The sequence below is a fragment of the Temnothorax longispinosus genome, chromosome 6, assembly GCF_030848805.1.
Source record: "Temnothorax longispinosus isolate EJ_2023e chromosome 6, Tlon_JGU_v1, whole genome shotgun sequence".
NCBI lineage: Eukaryota > Metazoa > Arthropoda > Insecta > Hymenoptera > Formicidae > Temnothorax > Temnothorax longispinosus.
In genome coordinates this window covers 18,765,908-18,789,254 of record NC_092363.1, presented here as the reverse complement: position 1 = coordinate 18,789,254, position 23,347 = coordinate 18,765,908, and the positions used below count along the sequence as shown (strand labels likewise).

The window sequence follows — 23,347 nt, the reverse complement described above, 5'->3', positions numbered from 1 at the left end:
GCATCTGCCGAACCAAAGCCAAGTCACGTCACGAAAGGCGAGGCTCATTAGTTAATTAAACAAAGCTCGTTTAGACACGCAATCGTAGTTCGACCTTGGATTCCCCCTCTTTATCTTTCCCTTTTATTATTTTTTCATATTTTCCATTTTTATGCGGCTTCATGTCGTAGAAATTTCTGTGCCTTTTTCAAACATAAAAATACATCGTCGTTTCTTAATAATTAATTTAAGTCAATTTTAGACGAATGGCTAAATAAAAGGAGAAATCAAACTGGCGTGAGTTGGAATAAAATTTAACTTATTGTTAGAAGAAAATTCATGAAATTGCAAGATAATCAACCATGTCAGATTTGTAAATGGGACTACAATACATATTTTTATAATATCATTTTGTGTGTAGAAATGCAAAAAAAGTGCATTAAAGAATGGACGCGGATAAGCAGGTAACGTAGAATCCAGGGCGCAAACAGGATTGTCTTCATACAATCACAAATGTTGCTGGCAAAACGCCGATTGAACCGTCATCGACATTGGCGGAAATCAATCTGCCCGCCGGCAGCTCGGACAAATTGCCGCGGTAATTACGACACGCGAGGTCCATTGCGAGTGTCATTCGTTTCGCGCGATGTATCAACTGCCAATTAGGAACGAGCAGAAATCTCACCGTGGGCGTTTTACATACAAAAAAGAAGAGAAGATACAAAGTCGACCAGTTACTCGCGAAAAAAATTAGGATATTAATTGTAGGCTAGAACTTTGAAAATATTACATGCGGGGGCATCGTTACATTAATTGTAACAAATTAAATACAGCCAATCTTTTCGCAATTTGTTTCAGCGAAATCAATATGTGTAAACTGCAAATTGCAAAGTATAAAGTTTCTAAATTTATGACTCCTCGTGGAATCTCTCCACAAATCTTTACGTTGTATTTTCCACTGGGCGTCGCGGTATAATAATTCGCTGCAAACAGCGACTATACTCGCGCGCGGTCGCTATCTCGTAGAAAGTGCGAGGCTTACGAAGTGCGTAAATATGTATTAGCCACAGGCGAGTGCGTGCATCGGCGTCCGGCACTTTTCCGATTTCACGCCGCGTGGAAAACAGCCTGAGCGGAAAACGAACCGGTGCAGCGCGCGCGCGAGTGGTTAATCGCTTTTATCCGTCATCTCGTTCGGACGACGCGGCGGCCGGTTTCCAGCTACCATCGGAATCGGGTTAAATGCGAGGCAACTATACGAACGTCGCATCGATCGGATTCTCTGCCAATAAAAGATACGCAAGGGTTACCCCCGTCTCCCCCTGCACTTTCATTAACACTCGCACTTACATTTTCTCACGTGTACGCGCGAGCGTTAATCAATCGATTCCACTTTTTTCTTCGCAGTCCAGAAAACTCGATCGAGACACGTCGGGGCGATCGATTAAATTCGTGTCCGACGCGCCGGATAATTAATTTAGTAATTACGCTTATACATTTAATTGCGGAGAAGGAGGCGCTCGAAAGTGTCCCGGTTTGATCTTGATGTATTTCGGATGCATTACGGAGTGATTAAATCGGAGGACGAGGAATATATTATTCTTTTCTTTGCAGCTTCGCGATTGCAAAAGCCTTTCGAAACTGGTTCTGCGCATGCAATTAAATTTTTACGGGAGAACGAAACTTTGTTTGAAAGTTGGAAATTAATAATAAATTTCAGAAAGTAGAGAAATATCTCTCGCGATGCGTTATCGCGAAGATCGCAATCTGAGATGAAAGCACGCAATGAAAGTAAAGTTGCGCAATGACTGCAACAGCTACAGTGCAATCGGTTACGTGCAAAAAGTTACTGCACACAGCACGTGTAAACGTGAAGTCACTAATACATCTTTCTAACATCTCTGCTATCGCTGGAGGAAAAGCAAATGGTTTTGCTAGTTAATATAATTTTAAACATTATATTAATTATGAGAAATTTCCGATCGAGTACATTCGTTGAACTTTGCAGAAATATTCTCAGGAGTGCGGACATTTATTAGTCATCACGTTCGCGATGGAAAACAGTAACTATTTTAATTAACAATCGCGCTGGAGCCCAACAACGTTGAAATACATATTTCCCACGAGGTGCAGAAGAGAACAGGATATCACTCGTTTAATTAAGCATTATTGAAACAAAACGCCGATATCATAATCGATTGATTAATTGATCTAATGTTTGACGTATCTCTTTTTTATACCTAACTCTTGAGTCTTGTTTTGACCCTTTGATACACGTCTAAAGTACAGGCGCATAATCCAAAGAATTAAACGGGCGTAATTCTACCTCGAGAAAGTATACGGCGTAAGGATCAATTTATAATTAATACGTTGAACGCCGACGGAACCTGCCGATCATATTACATCATACACGCGGGTCAGAGGGGGAGAGGTTAAGTATGATTTATATGGTTAAGCTGGCGTTTATGCACGAGCTTATCGGAGCGAGAGAGGCGTTTGCGAAAATAGCGCGAAAATATATTTGCAACCGAAGAAGCGCGCCGCGGCCGCGTCGCGCCGCGACGGCTCGGCTGATTTATGCAGTTCGATTAATCTAGGTTACTGCGTTATCGAGCCGCGTTTGCGTATTCGCATAATCGGCAGGGTGAACGAACCTTCCTTCCTTCCTCGTTCGCGATCGCGATCGGGGAAAGTAAAAAAGGTTCACCGCGCGCGCGAAACTCGCCTGCGGTAAAAAGCGAGAGATTCGTTCTACTCGACTAATTGCGGCGTGTCAGATCGTCCAATCGCAGTTGATCGGCGGCTGTTGTTTTGTGCATAAATTAGGATTTTTCGACACGTTGAAACGAGTGCTGAAAGATGGAAATTAAAGCTGTTCGGGAGAACTGAAATAATGCATATTTATAAAGTGACATTGCATCGCCTCTGGGACTTACGACTTCGTATCGAAGTTGCGATGTATTAACGATATAGCATGATAATATAATGTAATACGGCAAAGTGGGTTGTTAAATAAACAATAGAAATGTCTGTCGCACAATAGATATCCGGTATCTTTCGCATTTAATATCCCCTCGCAGAATACAAGACTAACATGATCATGTTTTGGCGAGGCGCCGATAAATATATTGACGTTAATTCATTATTTTTCTGCGTAATACGTTGCTCCTAATGGACAAACCTTTCCCCCCATTTCGGTGACACGCGGATCAGTGGAGTGGACGCCTTGGTGTACTCTCATATGCCGACGTCGTCTTTACCATTTATCAAATCGTCACTCTGGCGCCCAGACTTTAATCAATACGAACTCTCTCTGCTCCGTGTGTATACTCGCCTCCTGATATCGCGTTATAGGCTCGATGCTCGATTTGTGCTGAACTCGTTAAACAATGTTTCGTAATCGAAGCTCGACTATTATTACAGTTCAACACAATTATTATACGCACGATTACGTTTCGAGAATACGTTTTGAGAATATTATTTAAAATATTATTTTTATATGCGTGCAATGTGCAACGTCGTAATATTGTTATATAAAATTACGTTTTTACTACCCGGAGGGATATATTGTGTTATTTATGGCGTTATAAAAGCTTGCGTAAGTCAATGGCGCGTTCAACCCTTTCGCACGCATAATTGTGCGTACGCACCTACCGCGTGACATAAATGCGACACTTAAAGTGCGAGGTGGTTAATTAAAGCGAGTAAACTTTGCTGGCCGTTGACGACAAAATTCGTCCGCAAGTGATAATTAAACTAACAAAGAGGCAAGATATCGTCAATTAATTTTAAGGAGAATAAAGTTTTATGTCGGAAATATTCTGAGTCATTTAGATCGTGATTCGTGACTATATTTGTTTTTGCGAGAGTAGTTCAGAATAAATAAATTTCTAGAATTTATCTACGATAAGCAAACTACACGACGTACGGAAATGATGGATTTTTATAAATCTATGTAAAAATATTTAGACACTATTTCTGATGACTCATCCTGTACTATCTACAGGATCTCCACCGATCAAAGGAATTCCACAAATTCCCTGAAGTTTTTACAGAGGTTCTCATACTTCAGGCATCGACGACCCTTTATCGTGCAAAATAGCCAATACAAGAGGTGTTAATTTGACGTCGATTTTATCGTTGCATGTTTGAGAAGATTAAAAAGCACAACCTAGCACGATCAGATTGATGGAACGTTTTTAACAGCGAAATGGCGCCACGGTTTCGAAGGGGGGCTTTATTTATAGTCAATAGACGTTTGCGTAAGTCAACTGGTGCACTCTCAACCCTTTTTAACGTGCATAAGTCTCGCATGCACGGTATACAAAGACACGAGGCACCCACACGCAGGCGCAACGCGCGTCCGCGCGGAAAACTCGCGGCGAGAGGCGAGTATATTCACCTTAAGGCCTTTAGTCTAGTGCCGTCGCACGCGATGTGCGCGTCGTGTTCACCGTGTGGCTCGTATCCCTTTGTCGACAGTGCATCGTTGCAAGCCTAGCCGATCGGGGGTCCGGGATTAACCCTCCGATGCACCTTCGGGAGGTCAAAACCACCGTGCGCTTTGAATTTTTCCCGTACGTCGTGCGGTTTGCTTATCATATATAAATTCTCTTTATTTATTTTATTCTGGGCTGCTCTCACAAAAACAAATATAGTCACGGGAATATCTTTGTTTTTCTGTATCCTATGCGACATTGCGAGATTATTCAAGATAAAAATTTTCGTCAGAAGGTTAATTAATTTTGATTAAGAATTTTCCCTATCGTAATTATATAGATAGAGTAGGAAACTTACTTGATATTGTTTAGGTGTCAATTAAACATGACGCGAAAGTATTTATCCTATAAAAATCCGCGTCCACCTGACTTTCTCATCGCGATGTAACTTTTTTCAACGATTGATATTTTATTCAATAATTACTTTGCTATAATAGTGGGAAAGTGATTAAAAGTGACGTCTTTGATCGCTCGAACGATCGACATTTCAAAGTAGAGACTTCGATGTAGCTGCAAAAGGTTTACGTTATGCTGAACTGAACTCGTCTACGATTATGAAGTGATAATTCGGCAAATTGATTTCCACTTAAATGGAAAAGTGATTATGCAAAACGCGAATGTTGTAATCGCTCATGGCGATGGTCGGATGACGACGCTCTCTCGCTCCGATGAGAGGCTCATCGGGGTGCGATGCTAATTGACGATCGCACGGGAAACGGGATTGTACTCGAAAGGATCGACGCCCCGTTCGGCAGGCAGGGTGGAAGATGCTCGGGCATTTCGGTAGTAACGAGAGCATATTGGGCTACCTCACAGTCAAAGGTACAGATAACAAAATTATCTCTGAACTTCACAATTTGAAACAAATGAAGATAGATTAATAATCGACTTGTAGTTCTTAACAAGAATGCAAGATATGTACTTTCGAGGTCAGCAAAGAAAATAATAACAGTAAAATTAATGATGCTTCTTATATCATATCAACAATGTTGATAAGGCCTGAGTTGTCTTAATTATATATAATGGCGAGAATTTGAGCAATCCGTGTGTTCTTCGCATTATCAATTTCATTACGCGGAGGGTGATTGAGCGTTTGTTGTATTGTAAAAATTTATACGATGCTTGATAAACGGTGCTCGGCAGATCGAAGGAAAGCGCAGCCTTCAACAACCGCGCCATGACAATGTGCTCGACTTAAAATTACAGTAATTTAGCGCCGCGCTCGGACGAGAATTCGTAAATTAGCGGCGAGCCGAGTCACACTTACGCATTCGTCTATGTGATAATTTACTTCGAAAGTCAGTGGAAAGTTGCCTTTTATAACAATTCTTGTTACAGCAGAAACAACATCAGATGCGAGCAAAATTTCAGGACTGCTATTTTGCTCGTTGCGATTTCGATAATCTATTTATTTTTAAGTTTTTACAACCATTTGCATTTACATATTTTGCATATAATCGAGATGTTTAAATATACATGAATTTTAACATGAATTTTATATGAAACTATCCATTTTCTTTTAAGCAAATCTCGACAAAGAAACATTTTGGCGCGATAACGCTTGGAACCACCATAATCCTTTAATTTTAAATAGCAACTAAAATTTTATATAATTAACTTCCGAGATTTACCTTCCGTAGCGATATATAAGCTCTTCATGATTAAATCAAAGTCGCATAAATTTCGCTGGTAGTTTAGATTAAAACTGCATTGTTCATAATTGGGAGCTATTAATCTCTTTTTTTGAGCTTACGTAACGAATTAAACTTTGCAAAATCTGCAGTTCGCGTATGAAAGCTTTAATTAATTGTTAATTTATTTTCCGTAACTTCGAAATATTAATCTATTCCGCAGGTTTCTCGTTAACTTTTTAAACTCGAAATTTTACAGAGACCCTTTAGGATATTTATATATTAAGTTCAGATTATATAAGTGAATTATTACTACACCATAAAGCGCTTTTATTACAAATTTTTTCGTCTCTTTCCACGGAATATGTGTATTATATAGTATAAGGTAAATCCGATAGATACGTTGCGCACCATTCCCGTGTTTACCCAACATTTATCTTTTTCCGACGACCCCTTCCGATAATGGCATAGCCACGAGACTCGTAAAAGCCGGCATTGTGCCTTTCCCTAATCCTTTATTTCTCATTTTTCTTTATCCTCTTGTCATATCGCAGAGAAGGAGATCGATACGTGTCTGAATTTCTTTTTGAACAGACTTACCACTACAAATCTCACCATCGTGTAAACAAATCTGAAAAAACGACAAGAGCCACGTCTTATCGCCGTGAAAAACGATTACAGGGCGTTTTATAAGTATATATAGCATATGGCAAAGTCCGTGAACTAAGTTCAATGCCCTTTGAGACAACAGAAAAATTCATTTATGGGAGAGACATGGTTTGAAACTTTTTTAATTTAAGTCTCACATTTTATTTGTCAATACGTTATTTTTATTTAATTACTTTCAATTTTATTTAGTAATGAAGAACAAAGAATAATAAATAAATATTCTTGATAATAGGCATATAATTAGGAAAGAAATGATGATTATCTTTACTTGATTCTGTTTTATTTTACACGCGAATACAACGTCACAAGCTGAGAATGTAGTCTGGTTATCTAGGACGGTCCGCCTTCTACGGTGAACCTTGGCAATTAAGCCAAGACTTAAATTTTTCCTGAGACGAACTTGTTAGTCTGAAGTTAACACACAATTTCGCGCTCTTTACACTCCGACAGATTAGTTATAAAAAATTTGCATAATTCCTTTATTATCAATTCAAATTAGTCACTTCCTAACGGAAAGTTGGCATTATTAAAGAAAATGGCTAACTTTTTGTACTTCTGCATTTTTTTAAGTCTGTTTTTTGAACTTTACGTTAAGTATCGGATAAAACTTTTGCTTGCGGATTTCGCCACTTTCTTTTTATTCCGTCGTGAATTCCGCTATCGAAAGCGATCGCTAGAAGCGTTGGAAGATCGGTCATGTCGGAAAGTCGTGACTCACACGTTCCCGTCCATGTTGTCTTCCGAATGCGGATGACCGGTTAGGTTTATCGTCGAGGTGCTCGCTTGCCACGATGAAGTTACGATGCGTACGCGTAACTTCGCCGTAACGGTAGTCGCCGGGTGCTACTTGCAACTAGCGCGTTGTTCGCGCCTCGTGGAAAGTGCGATGCACGCACACCCCGGTTTCATTTTCATTCGACGTAACTCGTTTGAGGAACAGCACGTACCGCGATCCCCGGCGTGTATGCATGTATATCATCTCTGCAATCCCATTAATTCTCCAAAGTTGACACATTTACAGCCTCGTATTACAATACGACTGCGATTGCAACTTCACCGTCACGAATGCAAAAAGTCTACATAAAGATTATCTGATACAACTTTAAGCGTGACGGCTGCATGCATCCGTTCTTGTACTTAACTAAGATGCAAATTTAAAGCGGATTAAACTGATATTAATTTTAACATGTATAATCCGTTCGTCATATTGGAGTAAGAAACTTCTCCTATATCTATGACAAATACGCGTCTATGCAATGCAAATCAGCTGGAATATTACATCCCATAATTAATTCGAAGTTCCCTCGGCGGTTCTCCGTCGTGAACAACGCGGACACCGCGGGCAACGCGTGAGAAATTCGAGGCGGACGGCGAGGCACACGAATCTGCATGATAAACGTTCGCGAGATTCCTCGGCTTCTCTTTCGCATTCGCGCAACGTCAACGTCGGCGGTTTCGCGGTGACGATTCGCGCGGCGATATCGTTCGCATTCCGCGGGGTGCACGTCACTCACCGACGCGGCGTCGTCGGCCGAGGAGTCGCGTTCTGAAAAGTTGCAGAAAACTGCGTGCTAAATTGCATGCGCCTATACAATCGCGTGTAATCATTAAAACGCAATAGAACGTACGGTCAAAGAGCAAGAAGTTGCCATTGTTTGATATCTCGAATGTTCAGACTAAAAGGGATTTAAATAAGAAGAGTAAGAAATCAAGTCGAAGCTGAGAGAAGAAGTTTATTTCACTATCAAACATAAATATATAATTCGATTAAAATATAGTATAATTGTACTTTATATTATCGTATTGTTATCTAATAGAATGTCATCAAAGTTGCAGCAACGTGCACTTTCTCACAATGCCTTTAAATATTTTGTGTCATTAATTTTACGATATCACGTAAATCTTTTATCGTCTGGACTACTAATCGTTATAAAATTACACACAGATTCTGATATGCTTATAGTTTTCTTGATAAGTTTGAGAAGCCTCGTCGCTTTATGTTGGTCATGAAAGCAGTCTTGACACTAATTCGCACATTATCAATTAATCACGTCGCGCCGCACTTTTTCCTAGCGACCTGAAACTCACTTACGGTATCAGCAAAGCGAAAGAGAGGCATCTCCAACAGTGTCCTCGCTCGCTCTTTTGCGACCCGACGGAGTGTCACGCCTACCGTGAATTGTACAAATTCATATTACTACTCAGATCCAACGTGATTACGAAACGTTCCGCGAAGTAAGTACGATTACGTGCGTTTTGGTTTCAGTTCAGAGAAAATCATCAGAAAATAATTCTTTGGATTTTTATATTCATTTCTTATTTTTCTTTTCTTTTTTCAAGTGTTTTACGATTTTACATTTTAATATTTGCACAACTGCCCCACTGGGCAGTTGACCGTAATTATATGCAAATTTAAATTGCATTGTTTTCTTTGTTATATCGATAATTATAATTAGTCTCTACATTATAAGTTACCATCGGTAATGAATAATTAGCATTTAAAAAAAGAGCTCAACTGATATAACGTTATCATGTGGATGAAAAGCTCGATAGAAACTTTGCGATTATTATACCCACCGTTTTTTCGAGCAGTGTATATGTCGCATTATACACTGGAACATTCACGTGTGAGATACTCCGCTGAATTGCCGACTGCTAATTTCGCTAATTGCTGCGAAGAGTTCCATGTATGCGTGCTATCACATATTGATAGTGATACGTGGTATAATTATGACGTGTACATGACATGAGCTTGCATAAGGACAGACACTCGGGGGGACTCGAATTTACCTTTACCGTTTCCTAAGAAACCGTGGCGAAGTCTTTGATTAATAATCGTAAAAAGCTAATGTAAATGTAGATTTAAGATAAGATGATAACGAACAGGAATTAAAATATTTTAATGTTGTATCTTGCGTAATTTATGCTTCTAAACATAGATTTAACAATGCAATCTCAGAATATATTGAAAATATGTAAACAAAGACTTTAGATATCACATTATTTCCAATAACGTATAAATTTTTAAATTGTAAATATGTATATATTGCTAATTTAGTAATTTAGCGATGAAAATTTTATATATCGCTCTCTTTGTGCAGAGTAATGTGCTGTGTATTTTTTAACTTTTTTTCCAATGTAAAATATGTAACACACGTCAATGGTACTTTTACAGATTCACAGGATGTCGACCTGGACGCGATTCTCGGTGAATTGTGCGCTTTGGAGCGACGTTGCGACGGCGACATCGCCGCCACTCCTGCGGCAGATTCACAAAGGCCAGGACGACCCACCAGCGCAAGGATCAATCCGGGCGACAGCACTGACATCAAAAATGAAGGAGGTACGGGCTTGAATATCAGTGAAATTTTCTTGCGATATATTATTCGCATTTATTGTATTTGATTTGTTGCTTAAATTATATATAGCAACCTACTTTATATTACTTGCAATTTTATAAATTATATTATATTATGTATAGTGCATAATAAAGCTTAAAATATTTTATCTTTATACTCATTTATGTTTGATCTTGTTATTATAGGTATGCGCACTGATAGTCCCGATAACGACAGTGCGTTTTCGGACACGGTGTCCATGCTGTCCAGCGAAAGTTCGGCAAGTAGTAGCGGTTCCGGACACAAGCCACCTCAGACCGCCATGCACACAGCTCCTCAGCAACAACCACACCAACTTGTCGGTGAGTCTTTATTTTATTACTTTACGCCGTGATCGATAATTACAGATCGTTAATTGAGTCATCGATTTAACTGAGACCAATTTAAATTTTGTTAATCCCATTTCTTTAAATTCGTTCGTTTTACGTGCGCTATTTTATCTGTTTAAAATACTTGAACGGCAAATATTCTATTTTTACTTGTATTTATATCTATGTCAGATGGGATCGTGCATCATGAGTAAATTTGTTTGCAATTATCTCTTGAGATGCAGCGAGTAGAGCGAAGGCAGAGAAGATCCGCCTGGCACTGGAGAAGATGCGCGAGGCGAGCGTACAGAAGCTCTTCATCAAAGCGTTTACGTTGGACGGCAGCGGTAAAAGCCTCCTGGTCGACGAAGGGATGAGCGTCGCGCACGTGTGTAGGTTGCTCGCGGACAAAAACCACGTGCCAATGGATCCAAAGTGGGCCGTGGTCGAGCACTTGCCCGATCTCTTCATGGGTGAGTCTATTATCTTCTATTTGTCGACTGCTAATTGCTAGACTGGTGGCGCAACAATTATTCTCTGCTGGATAATATTTACATGCAACATTAATTTTTAATGCCGACATTCTTATTTTTAATCGATATTTACTAGAGCTTGAAAAAAGCCTTTCTTATATTTATGTATTATTACTAAAAATAGCATTGAATAGATATATTTTATATATAATATATGTATTATGTAACTTTAAATGACAAGCAGCGCGTTATTACATCCAACACATAACATCTATAATTTTTTCTTCATGTTATTGGAACTTTTTCTGAAAAGAATCCATCGCAAGCTTCAAGAAACGATTTTATTGCACTATCGACGTTGACTTGCAGAACAGAATACGTAATGAACGAGATATTATTAAAACTTTCAGAGAGGGTTTACGAGGACCACGAATTGTTGGTGGAGAATCTACTGCTGTGGACCAGGGATTCCAAAAACAAGTTGCTTTTCGTCGAGAGACCGGATAAAACACAGCTATTCCTCACGCCCGAGCGATTCCTTCTCGGTCCCACAGATCGCGGCGGCGGCGAGTACGACGACCACTCGAGAAATATCCTACTGGAGGAGTTCTTCTCGAGCAGCAACGTCGGCGTGCCCGAGGTAAGCGGCGGGATGACGTGTTTACGATCTCGTTGCGTCTTGGCAACCGGACTGAGCGATGGTAACGAGTTCGTTGACATACATCCCACTTCTCTTCTGCATCGATTACCATTCGGTTCCAGGTCGAGGGTCCGCTGTACTTGAAATCGGACAGCAAGAAGGGCTGGAAGAGGTATCACTTCATTCTACGAGCTTCTGGTCTTTATTATTGGCCCAAGGAAAAAGCGCGCACCGCTCGAGATCTCATCTGCCTGGCGACTTTCGACGTTAATCAGGTTTGCCATACTTTTATATATTCTTTCTCAATAATTTTTAGCGGTTGTACAAGTTGCATCCTATATCCATTATATCTCGTTCTACCTTAAGATTGTATGATCTCCTTCTTTAAATTATTTACTATAAAATTCTTCAGCCATGAATTATGCAAGTCGATTCCATAAAGAATGTCGCTAACTGTTAACCAGGTTTATTATGGCGTTGGTTGGCGAAAGAAATACAAGGCGCCCACAGATTTCTGCTTCGCCGTGAAGCATCCACGGCTGCAACAGCCTAAATCCACCAAGTACATCAAATTCCTCTGCGCGGAGGATAACGCGTCCTTGGAGCGATGGATGGTTGGCATCCGCGTGGCAAAGTACGGCAGGCAGCTGATGGAGAACTATCGGGCGCTCGTAGACGAACTGGCGCAGGAAGATCTGGACTTGTTAGCACACGCCAGATCGTGTTCGGTCAGTTCTATCGCTACCCCGCCAAATCAGACCCAGTATAACACGACGAATGACAACGCTAGGCAGTTTGCGGAGAATGTGAGGCACAGCAACGAAACGGTAGTCGCTACGACGAGGCAATACGACGGACAAAGACAGAGTTATAATCCGGAACAACGGCAGAGCTACAACAATGACGGCAGGCTGAGCAGAGCGAGCAGCTCCAGCTCTAGCGGATGCCTGTCTGATGGGGCACCGAGTAGTTGTGAGGTGATTAAATACTTTGATTGCTAAAATAAATTTATTAAAAAATATTATTATATGCGACTGTTACTGTTGCGTCATAATTCCAATTATTTAATTCTCATTCAATTATTAATTGTTTGGCAGGTGGCTTTCGAATGCGGTGAGTTTCCAACCGGCACGATAAAGCGGAAGCCGTCTATGAATCCGAAGTTGCCCCTCACGTCGATTACGAGGCAATTGAAAGAGGTCGGCGAAACCGTTCGAGACGAGCCGGACTCCTGTCCAAGTCCGACGAGCTCGGGATCCGGTACGCTGACTAGGAGGCACAGTCGTCGGCGAAGCGGCACTGATTCCGACGGATCCGGAACGTTGAAGAGACATCATAGATCTGGAAACGCGACGCCCGTTAGTCCAGTACCTCCCGGCACGCCGGTGAGGGAAAGAGCGAGCCCTATGGGATACAGCAGATCGGAAAGTCAAGAGTCGAAGACACCGACGAGCCCGATACAAGCGTGCATGGTAATTTATATTACTAAAGAATTTAACATAGCCTAAGATTTATCCGATATGTAACGAACAAGTTTGTGTCCTATAGATGGATTCAATTACCTCACTGCCACCGCCACCGTCGCCATCAAGAGTCGCCGAGGAAGTCGAGTCTGACAGCGAGTCGCTTCCGCCGCCACCCCCCGAGATGTTCCGCTCGAATCTCTCACTAGACTCTCTGCCGCCGCCGCCGGCACCCGGTGAACTTCCGGTTTGCAATACGCCGGAGCTCACGGGCTCCTCGTTAAGTCTCGCGTCTCTACCGCCACCGCCCAGCCCGCTCGTCGGCGAGACCGGAACGATACGTCGTGCCAGACCCAAGCAGTCCACCCCTACGAACTCTGTGACTCCTGAGAGCACTCCTACGCACACTCCCAATCCCAGGTCGCAGTCCAATCAAGTATATACAAATAGTATCGCGCTGAACAGCAACTCGGTCCAGAATTACAATTCGAATGCATCTCCGAATGTTCATAATGCGAACAACACCGCCAATTCCGTATCTTCACCGCACAGTTCCTATCCAGGATCGACGGCGAGCACGCCGACCTACACTCCGAACTCGCCTAATTTCACATCGCCACCGCCCTTCGTGCCACCGCCGGCTTATGGCACTCAGCCGCCACACACCAATTCCCAGAGTCTCGGCCGGCAAAATTCCAAGGTCGAATCGATATACCAGTCCGGTCATCACAACACGATCCAGACGATCAGGCCAAATCCCAATATGGACACCGTCCGACGTAGCGCTATGAAACAAGGAACCGGTCATTACGCGGCGCCGCCTTATCTGGCCGAATTGAAGGCCGCTTCCAGTCCGCAGCCGCAACGACGAGTGACCATTCAAGAACCACCGACGTCGCCCAAGTCGAAGACCGGAACCGGAAAGAAGATCTCATTTAATCTACCACCTCAACAGGAACCCGGCAGTCCTGCGTTACCGCAACGAAAGCCGACGCCGCCTAGAAGATCCGACAGCACTAGGCTCACGTCGCCGAAGAAGCTGGCGGCGTCCGACCAGGCGCCGCCAGGCGATTTCCTCAAGGACCTCCAGAGGGTAATGAGGAAAAAGTGGCAGGTTGCGCAGAAGTGCAAGCTAGATTCGACGACGACGCCGCACGAGGTGCTCGGTTTTCGGGACCCGCCGCCCGCCGTGGCCGATTACAGGGAAACCAATGTGTCTAACTGGGTGCAGGAACACTACGGTGCGGATAATCTGTATGAGAATGTATACGCGACGGATCCTCACGCGCCGGTCGAGTACGCGTCCAGCCCGGCCCGGCAGACGACAGTGAGATTTGCCGACGAGAATCGCAGCATGAACATCGTCAACGCGATTGCCGGGAAGAGGCGACCGCCACCGCCGCCGCCCAAAAGGGCCGAGACCACGCATCTGACAACTACCAGAGCGATGCACTGACAATAGCAGATAATTCAGCCCCATCCCGAGAGGCGATGGTACTGCTGTCTCTGCGGCTGGTGGAAGGAATGAGAACGGAGGCGAATGTCGGTACATCGAGTCCATCGCTGCTGCTAGAGAGAATCGTCAATGGGAGAAGAGAAACGTCTCTCCGGTAAAGAATAGATTGTATGGTTTCGTTGCCGGGCTCTGTGCTGGAGAATCGAATGAAAAAACGAGAGAGAAGAAATCGTTCGGACACGCACACGGAAGTTTAAAAGGAAAATATATTCGTCAGTTTCGGTTCTGAACGGCTCTTTCAGTTTTGGAAAGAACTGAATTGACAGAATCTATTTATATGGATGTTAATGAGAAGAAACCGTTCAAATTACCAGCAACAAAATTATAAGAAGTTTGAGATTATTATGACAAATTACAAGTCCAAGAGGATGAATGTCGACGAACCGTCCTTACCGGAAGTTTTTCTTGACCCGCGTAACGTAACTGCCGTTTAGAGCTGAACACGAACCGAAAGATGAATGATGTAAACGCTCCTTTGAATCTTGAATTCGAGCCCGCGACAGAGATTCGATGGCGTCATGGCCGATCAACACATAAGGAACACTGCCGCACATACGAAGGATGTGATATAAATCATAAGCACTATGCCCACGCGCTTTTGATCTAAGGATCGCGGGGGAAAAAGAGAGGAGACGATGAGAAGCAACGCGACGGAACGCACGATTTTTTTAGGCAGGACGTAGGGACTAACCGATGATTTTATGCAGAATCAAGGAGTTCTGCTTGTGCGTAAATTTTATAACCGCTAACTGCCTCGTCTGCGATTTTCTCAAATATACTTGGATGTGATAAATAATATAAAATAAAAAATATATATGTGCGAATATGATCTGTTGAAGTATTCTCAAGTTTCATTCAATGAAATAATTATCGGTCAAAGAATAATCGTGTCCGAATATAATTTTTAATAATTTTGTCCAACACTTAAAAAAAAAGCTGATTTGGCATTCACTTCGGGAGAATATTGCTTCAAGAGTATCGCGAAAATATTTTACGTGCTTTAATAATAAAAATTTGAATAAAAATGTAATATATTATATATTATATATATATTTTTTTGTCTCAAGTTTTCGCTTCTTGAATTTTTCAAAATAAAAGGCTTGATGATTCGAACTGTATTCCCAAAGAATATAACGAAGGGAACGCATAATCTATAACGCGTAAACCGCAACGCTCGAAGATACGCCGAGGAAGAAAGTCGCCGCGAAGCGAAATTGATCTCAGCTCGAACTGGAAGCGACCCGACTTTTCGCAGCGCAAGTATTTCAACGGTAAAGAAGACAACTTTATCTTCTATGCGACTAGAGCGTCTTTTTCGATCACATCCTTGTGCATAGGTATATATGTATATAAACTGATTATGTACGCGCGTTTACATCGTTATATCAACTTGGATACTGTATGTGTAGTTGTATTATACAATCGGAACACGCTTCACGATGTGGACACGATGACGAGATTTACGGTTATCCGTACGTTCATCGGTTGTACCCAATAGAACTACGTGACGATAACTTTACTCGCCCGTCGTCAGAGTGAACTGCGCGTGATGCGAGATCTCGTTTATGCCATTTTCCGTTTCTTTTTCGTTGGATAACGAAGGAAAACTGACGACGTCATTCTGACGGATCCAGGTGGATCAAATGAGAAGAATTGCCGAAATTCGCGCGAGTCTTTGATGAACCGATTAACTCTGGAGGCTAGATAGATAATAACAAATTCTTTGGATAACTCTTTAAATGAAGCTGCTGAGAGGAACACGCATTTAACAAGTGTTAGTTATCCGCTGGACCTGTTGGGTGGGCGATTTAACTAACTCTCTTTATCTTATTTCAAGTATCCGATTCCTAGAATTAGACGAAGAAAAATGCGATCTAGGTACGTGCGATTGTCTCACGTCGCCGACCGGAGAGAAAGCGAAATATGCGTCGGAGCGATCGCGACGATCGTCGCGCTAGCCAATGACGAGGAACAATATCGTGCGTAGCTTCCCGTTTGTGATCACGAATGGAATCTTCAGCAACGACTAGCCGAGCCTTTTTGAAGGTCGCGTAGCTGATGTAGTTTTATATCTCGATTTGTATCACGTTTGCATGACTTACATGTGAAAGTTAACGACTCTTCGGACTTACGGAGCATTCTGTATCGTCGAATTTTTATATACGAAGATCGGTAGCCGCTCGAGAAAGCCCGTTCGTGCGATATTCAACACGTAGAAAGTATTTTGTAAGATCAACAAATTTTGATACAAATATATTTCGCCGTAGTTATATACGCGAATATATGGATAGGGAACTACAGGACTCAACGTTACGAGTAGTTCATCGACCAGTTTTTCGAGCCAACGAACCATTTCTAATTTTTAATCCTTCGATATTTCCGAGAAGATCATATCCACGATAATCTATAATAAACAATTTTTCTAAAGTTCATGCTGCGTATGTGTGCGGGATACTAATGTAAGTGACTTATCGACCAGTCTTTGGTCGACAGATCACTTTTGACAGATCGTGCCTGCGCGCGAGAATTTTTCAAATTTTCTAAAAAATGCCGTGTGTGTATGTGCGTGAGGATTTTCCAGTTTTATAAAGGGTTGCGTTTTTTAATGTGCAACCATACAATTTTTTACGGTTTTTCACGCCGTGCCTGTGCGCGAAAATTTTCCCAATTTTCAAGGAGATCCGCACGATCTCGCACCGGACGTGCTCCCTCGAGCGAGCGCCGAAAACGAGCACGAATCTGCGTACTGTAACACAATCGAATTACTTAATAATAATAGCTAAAGACTAACTTAAAGTGGAACCGTCGATGTCGATTTAACTATATCCCCGCCTTACGCGCGGTTTAATCAAACTGAACCAATAATATAAATGCATTTTTGAGACTAATATGTCGACTTTACAGAGACTAATGATCTTTTTCATACGAATTTCTAAAATATATTTCCCGCGAGTGCGAGTATCAGTGCCTCTTGGAATCAGCGCTTGGAATGCGACTCGCGAAATCTTATTTTTCAAGCAATTTGTCGAAGACATTTCGACAGTCAGTACATTTTATATTAATTTTATATGAATTAAGATTTCATATTTCGGTTTCATTTTGTGTTTTTAGACTTGATTGTATTTCCATCGTGATCTGAGATGGATTTACTAGCGTTCTAATAATTTTATTTTTTATTTTGATGGATTTTTTTTTTTTACGTTGTCGTGAATTCGCTGCGCGGTCACGTCGCCGACTTATTCCAAGTAAATTGAAAGAGGGACTGGTACGGGACTTGTTCGGAATGCTGGCGCGTGCCGAGATAAAAACTTCTTTTGTATCCGTACTCCTTAAGGAACTTTCGCCGAGCTGAACACTCCAGGCAATCTGTGTAGGTAGCTTTAGTATTCGATGTACGCGTGCTGGCCATCGCTTAATTTTCGGGATGGATGAATTAATCGATCGTCCATTTCCAGTGAACAATAATTTGATTGAAGCTTTCGCGTTGAGATTAGTGCAATTGGCAATAGGAATCTGTAGGGAACGAAGAAAGCGAGAAAGCATAACAATGATTTATTGGTTACTAACAGAAATTATAACATTTTGATTATGGTATACGGGGTCGGCTTAGAAGATTAATCAACGATGTCGAAATCTGCCAAGTTAAGAACAAGCGGAACAAAGAAGTCGTTCATTGCGAAACGCGTTTTTCTTCATTACAACAATTTTCACGAGTAGCGAACGAGAAAAATGTTTCTTTTTCGCATCGAAGAATATTTGTAGAAGATAGGAGGGAGCTTTTTTGAGTCGGCCCTATTTCGATTGCATACTCTAAGTTGTTCGTATAATTCTGTAAATATTGTGGTACACCACGAGGGAAAATTATTGTCGGTGATGTTCGCACTGCCGAACAATGATACAAACGTGTTTTACATACATTGTTGCGTAGGAGAAGTGAAGTGAGTGAGGCAAGTGTGAGCCTTCGAAGGTTTTGGAAGGGAAACGAATCTTGCGAAAGACGAAGTTTCACTGCGTTTCGTTTGGTTCAATCAATTGTTTCGCCTCGAGAAAATCGCTTCGGTCAGTTATCTCGAAGATGAGAGACCTCGAACGCTGCGTTCTCATCGCTATCAGATCGATTCGATGTAGCTTAACAGTTAGACTCTAGGTCGTATTGCAGGTTGTTTCGGATACGCTCTGTGCAGGTGTGTTTAAAAAAATTGTGACAATACTGACATTATTTCGTGACCCGACGCCAGTTGTTTAGGTATAACGCGTACCGAGCGAACAAAGAAATGCGCAGCAGTTGAAATATTATAGGTATTATATTCATGTTTTTATGTAAATAAATTTTTGGTATATTTCAATGGTCGACGACCATTTTTTCTCTCCCTTGTGCCGTATCTGACGCTTGATATTTATTATTGAAGTTTATATTATAGAAATTTAATTTATTGTTGATAGACCACAATTTTTATTCATTATACTTATAATTTTATTCATTATAATTTTTGTAATATTCTGTAAGTTTTCAATTACCGACAGTGTGAGCAAAGATTTCGTAGAAACTTTTTCATAAAAGTTGCAACGTTTCGTCACAATAATTTCATAATATTACATATGAAAAAGAAAAATTGTATTTATTATTTTATATTTTCATATAATTTAAAATATTTTCCAATTTTATTAACCATCGGTAATACTAACCGTTGGTCATGAGAAGTAGAAAGAAGCTTCTTAATTTTAATTATAAATATAACAATGATAAAATATTACGAAAAATATTTATATTTATAAAAATTGCACGTTGCAATACTTAATGGCTTTTGTCAATTCTAATCTGACTATATTTTTAAAATCATATCTGAATAAGTTCCTTATTACGTTACAAGATAACGCGCACGATTGCCGAGAAATAATTTTGCTTCTTTAGTTTAAAAGATTTTCTATTATATATACGTATTTTATATAGGATTATTATTTTTTACATATCTTGTCTTTTTCGTCTTTTGCGCAAACTCTTTTAGCATGATTCTCTTTTTCTCTCTTTCCTTCCTTCTCTCCTTTAAAATTTCAAACCGAATGCTTACCCTTCTGCCAGCGGGCATATAAGTGGCAAAAAGATGCGCGCTTCCGGTCATAAAAGCGCCTTAATAAAAAGCCCTCGTTTTTAATATTCTCAAGCCGTGTGTGAGGGACGCGCTCGTAGATACACATAAACTTGCGCGGTATTGAATTTTCCAGCTTTTCTCGCCGCGTAAGCCAAGGTTCACCGTAAAGCTGTGGCTGCCGGCACGAATATTCGCTTCGATATTTTTTCTCTTCCTCTCTCTCTTTCCTCTTTTTTATTCTAATACATTAACGATAGCCCTCGCGTCACCGAGCATGATTCATAATTCATCTGTCGCGTTCTTTGTTGGCGATTCTTTGTCGCGACCGGCCCGCAATTAAGTTGGCCCGATAAAAGTTCGTGATAAGAGCCACCATGTTGAATCACTTGACGTCGCTTCGTAGAAAAATCGATTAGCAAACGGAATATTTCGCTCGTATAAATGAGATACTCATTGCTATACATGTAAAGCGGATAAAGTCGTCTCTAAAAAAAGGATGAGATCACTGGGTGCTCAATACACGAGATTGAAGCTACATTCGGTTTTTGTTTCGATTTACAGTCTATTACTTTCAGTCTTGTATATATCTTTATTCTTTCTACACTTTGAATAAAACAATTATATATTTACTCTTTTAAGAAAGAAAGAACAAAAGAAAAACGACTGGGTGACTAAATATAAAAGATCTATAATATAAATTCGTCTTGTGCGTACTCTAATTGAATTCAACTTTTTAAAAAAGTAAGTCGCGAAAACAAGAAAACTGGTAAGTCACGTTTGATGTTTCCTTCAACAGTCTGGCCTTCTTCTCGCAACGCGTCTTATCATTGGGTCAGTTTCCGATAAAAATGATTCAATGTCGCGATTCAATGGAAGACGAGGAACATCTGCATGCATGCGTACGCTGAACTATTTCATAAGTTACAGAAGTAATTAGGTACCCTCGCTAAATCGTGATGGCTATATCAATCATCTTCCGGATTAGCGATGTAATTAACATGCGTCTTATCTCGCTTACGAATGTGCCACGTGTCAAACATGTCGAGTTTCACATTCAAGTCTCCAAATATTTCTCAACTCAAGAATGTGCGAGAGTATTATCGATGAAGCATCGCCTGTCAAACCGAGGGACTCGACGAACAATATTGTAAGTAATAAATAATCGATGGACAATTATTCGCAGCATGTGGGGCGGCTTTTCCGTGAAATTACGGCAATCGCACGTACATATTACATTTGCTGAATTGCTGCGTTTTACTTCATAACATAAGGAAGATTGACGTAAATATATGAAATTGCCGGGAGCGAGGAAGGAAAGGGGGTTACAGTTTTATGGGATTCTTTTTACGACTTACGGCAGTCCTGCGTTCTACTTTGCGTTTACGTCATGCGCGACCCTCGAGCGTTTACGCGCGTCGCTGTTGCGAGCAAGGAGGAATCGAGGGGGCTCGAGGTGGAGGATGTTATACGTTTCTCGGTCGGTATCGAGTGTGCTCCCTCCGAAATTCCCGGTCTTCCTTGCTTTCCAAATTCTGTAAAAGTGTCCCACGTGCGCGCATAAAATGTCCCTCCCTTCCTCCTTCTCCTCGTTGCGTCACTGCGTCCGGCGTTTTCGAGAGCTGTAACTTCGGCGCGACCCCCGCGACGCACAGCGCGTCGAAATTGCGTTAATAAAATATTATTATAGTCTATCAAATCCGCCGATGCGAATTCCGATATTAATAAAAGTATTACGGCGCAATTAATTTTAAGGGCAGTAATCTAGGAGCCGAAACGAGCTTTGAACGAGTAAACCGCAAACTTGACAAACTCGAGGAAATGAAATTTCAAACTTTATTGCGCATAAAGATAAGGAAAGATGCTATATAACGATAGTATAAACGAATTTTTTTCGTAAATCACTATAAATGAACTGTGAATACGATACGCGATGCCCCCATATGCTTCTCGATGCGATGAATTCACAGAGATAATATAATCCTCGAGAAAGGTCAAAGTGCGCCGAAAGGCGTTGACGGCGACGTCGTTCCCGTCGTCTTCGACCTCGGCGTATCCGCGAACTACAAGAGTGGACGGGAGAACGAGGAGGACGAGGAGCGCAGCGCGGAATGAAGCGTTTGAGCGGCCCGCTTTCCAGGAACGCGGGCGTAAATCATGATTTTATTACAGATAATTTTACGAGGAGTAGAGCTCGCCGACACCGCCGTTGCCGCCGCCGTCGCCGCTGCCGCCGTCGACGACGACGACGACGACGACGCCGAGTTAGCTACTTTAAACTGGTAATCGCGCCACTTGCTCAAGAACGTGCCAAACTCGTCGCGCCGCGAAAGATCGTTAGCGAAACAGCGGACCGAGGTGATCTCCGCTAAATATTCCAAGCGGAAAAAGAAGTGGAAAACGATTTCTTGTTTCTTATATTGAAAAAAATCGGGAACGAAAGGTGCAGTAATTTGGTCATATTTCTACTTCTTTAGAATATTTGAGGTGTATGCTTTGAAGAAAAAAGTTAGGCGCATTTCTTGAAAGCCTATTTCCGAATACTCGGAATGTACAACATTGACAAAAAATTGAGAGCTGATATAGCTAGGAATTTATAAGTGTCTTTTAAAATAACAAGTAAAATCGAGTAAAGAAATAACAAAGGTTTACGCAGGTATTTATGGATTGTAATTTTTGAAGAATTCCATTTTGCGTTTTGAAGGATATTAGGTATAATCTTGCTAATCTTGAAGAAGTGCCTTGTACATCATGAACTGTCATAAGAAATTTGACGTTTTTTTCTTCATTAATCCTATAATCCTTTCAAAAGCAAATATTTAGTACAGGATATGAGGATTAACATTCCCTTGATTGATGTTCACTCCAACATATCTTTTTCTGCACAGCTTGATTCGTCAAAACACTTCTCCAATTACTCCGGACTCAATTGTCAAGTTGTATAAATCATGGGTTTAAAAGAGCCCTCGGGGTCTACATTAATAAAAACAAAATAACGAAATTAGGAAAGACCTGAGGAGGAGCCCCGGGCTATTTTTCCGCCGGATTTTATCGACTTCGCGAACGAGTTTGTATATCCGGCAAGCGGGAGTCAATTAAGTTTGATTACCCGAAAGTTCGGTGAGAGCCGAATCAGCATAAATTCGTGGCACCCCCGACTCCCGACGTCGCGATCGCACATCTTCGTCCATGTGGAGTTTCGACTTGCCACTTCTCGTTTCCGTCCTCTTTCTCTTCCCTCTTTCTCTGCCGGCGCCTCCTTCATCCTTACGGCGGAAGTGCCACCGGCTTTACGATCGCCGATACGAGAGACGTTTTACCGGAATTAAGATTCCGAGGCGGAAAGGAGAAAAGGGGGGAAGACGCTCGCACCCCGAGCTTGTCTGACACTTTAAGCGTCTCGTAAGTCCGCGGGAGAACGCGTAAATTATTCGGGCGCGACGCACGTCGCTTCTTATAAACGTTTCCATTTACATATAGGCCGATTTTACAGTGGGCATGTATAACGTTTTGCATTATTCCGTCATAAAACTTGCGGATACATATATTCAGTCGCATTTCGCGAGAAAAATGTGAAAGCGCGGGGTAGTTGTTGCGTTCTTTATACATATAACATGTGAACATTTCAATAAGCGGCATATAAATGTCAAGTATTAATGACGGACGGGTTTCAGAGTCCCTTCG

General features: G+C 41.5%; 1 protein-coding gene across 14 annotated transcripts in view; it reads left to right on the top strand.

Moving 5' to 3' along the window:
* Window positions 1-18,922, top strand: part of LOC139814144 (uncharacterized) — a 139,748-nt gene extending 120,826 nt beyond the window's left edge. For 10 of the 14 annotated variants that reach the window (XM_071780207.1, XM_071780204.1, XM_071780206.1 and 7 more), the window contains 8 exons: window positions 9,954-10,121; window positions 10,323-10,478; window positions 10,724-10,957; window positions 11,368-11,597; window positions 11,720-11,872; window positions 12,062-12,574; window positions 12,695-13,069; window positions 13,146-18,922. In XM_071780207.1, the coding sequence (XP_071636308.1) occupies window positions 9,954-10,121; window positions 10,323-10,478; window positions 10,724-10,957; window positions 11,368-11,597; window positions 11,720-11,872; window positions 12,062-12,574; window positions 12,695-13,069; window positions 13,146-14,516 (3,200 nt within the window). In that variant the 3' untranslated portion in view covers window positions 14,517-18,922. Of the gene's footprint in view, window positions 1-4,407; window positions 5,301-9,953; window positions 10,122-10,322; window positions 10,479-10,723; window positions 10,958-11,367; window positions 11,598-11,719; window positions 11,873-12,061; window positions 12,575-12,694; window positions 13,070-13,145 lie in introns of those variants that run through there. The other 4 variants (XM_071780212.1, XM_071780213.1, XM_071780211.1 and 1 more) reach the window with 4 other exon arrangements.
* The last annotated feature ends 4,425 nt before the right edge of the window (window positions 18,923-23,347 follow it).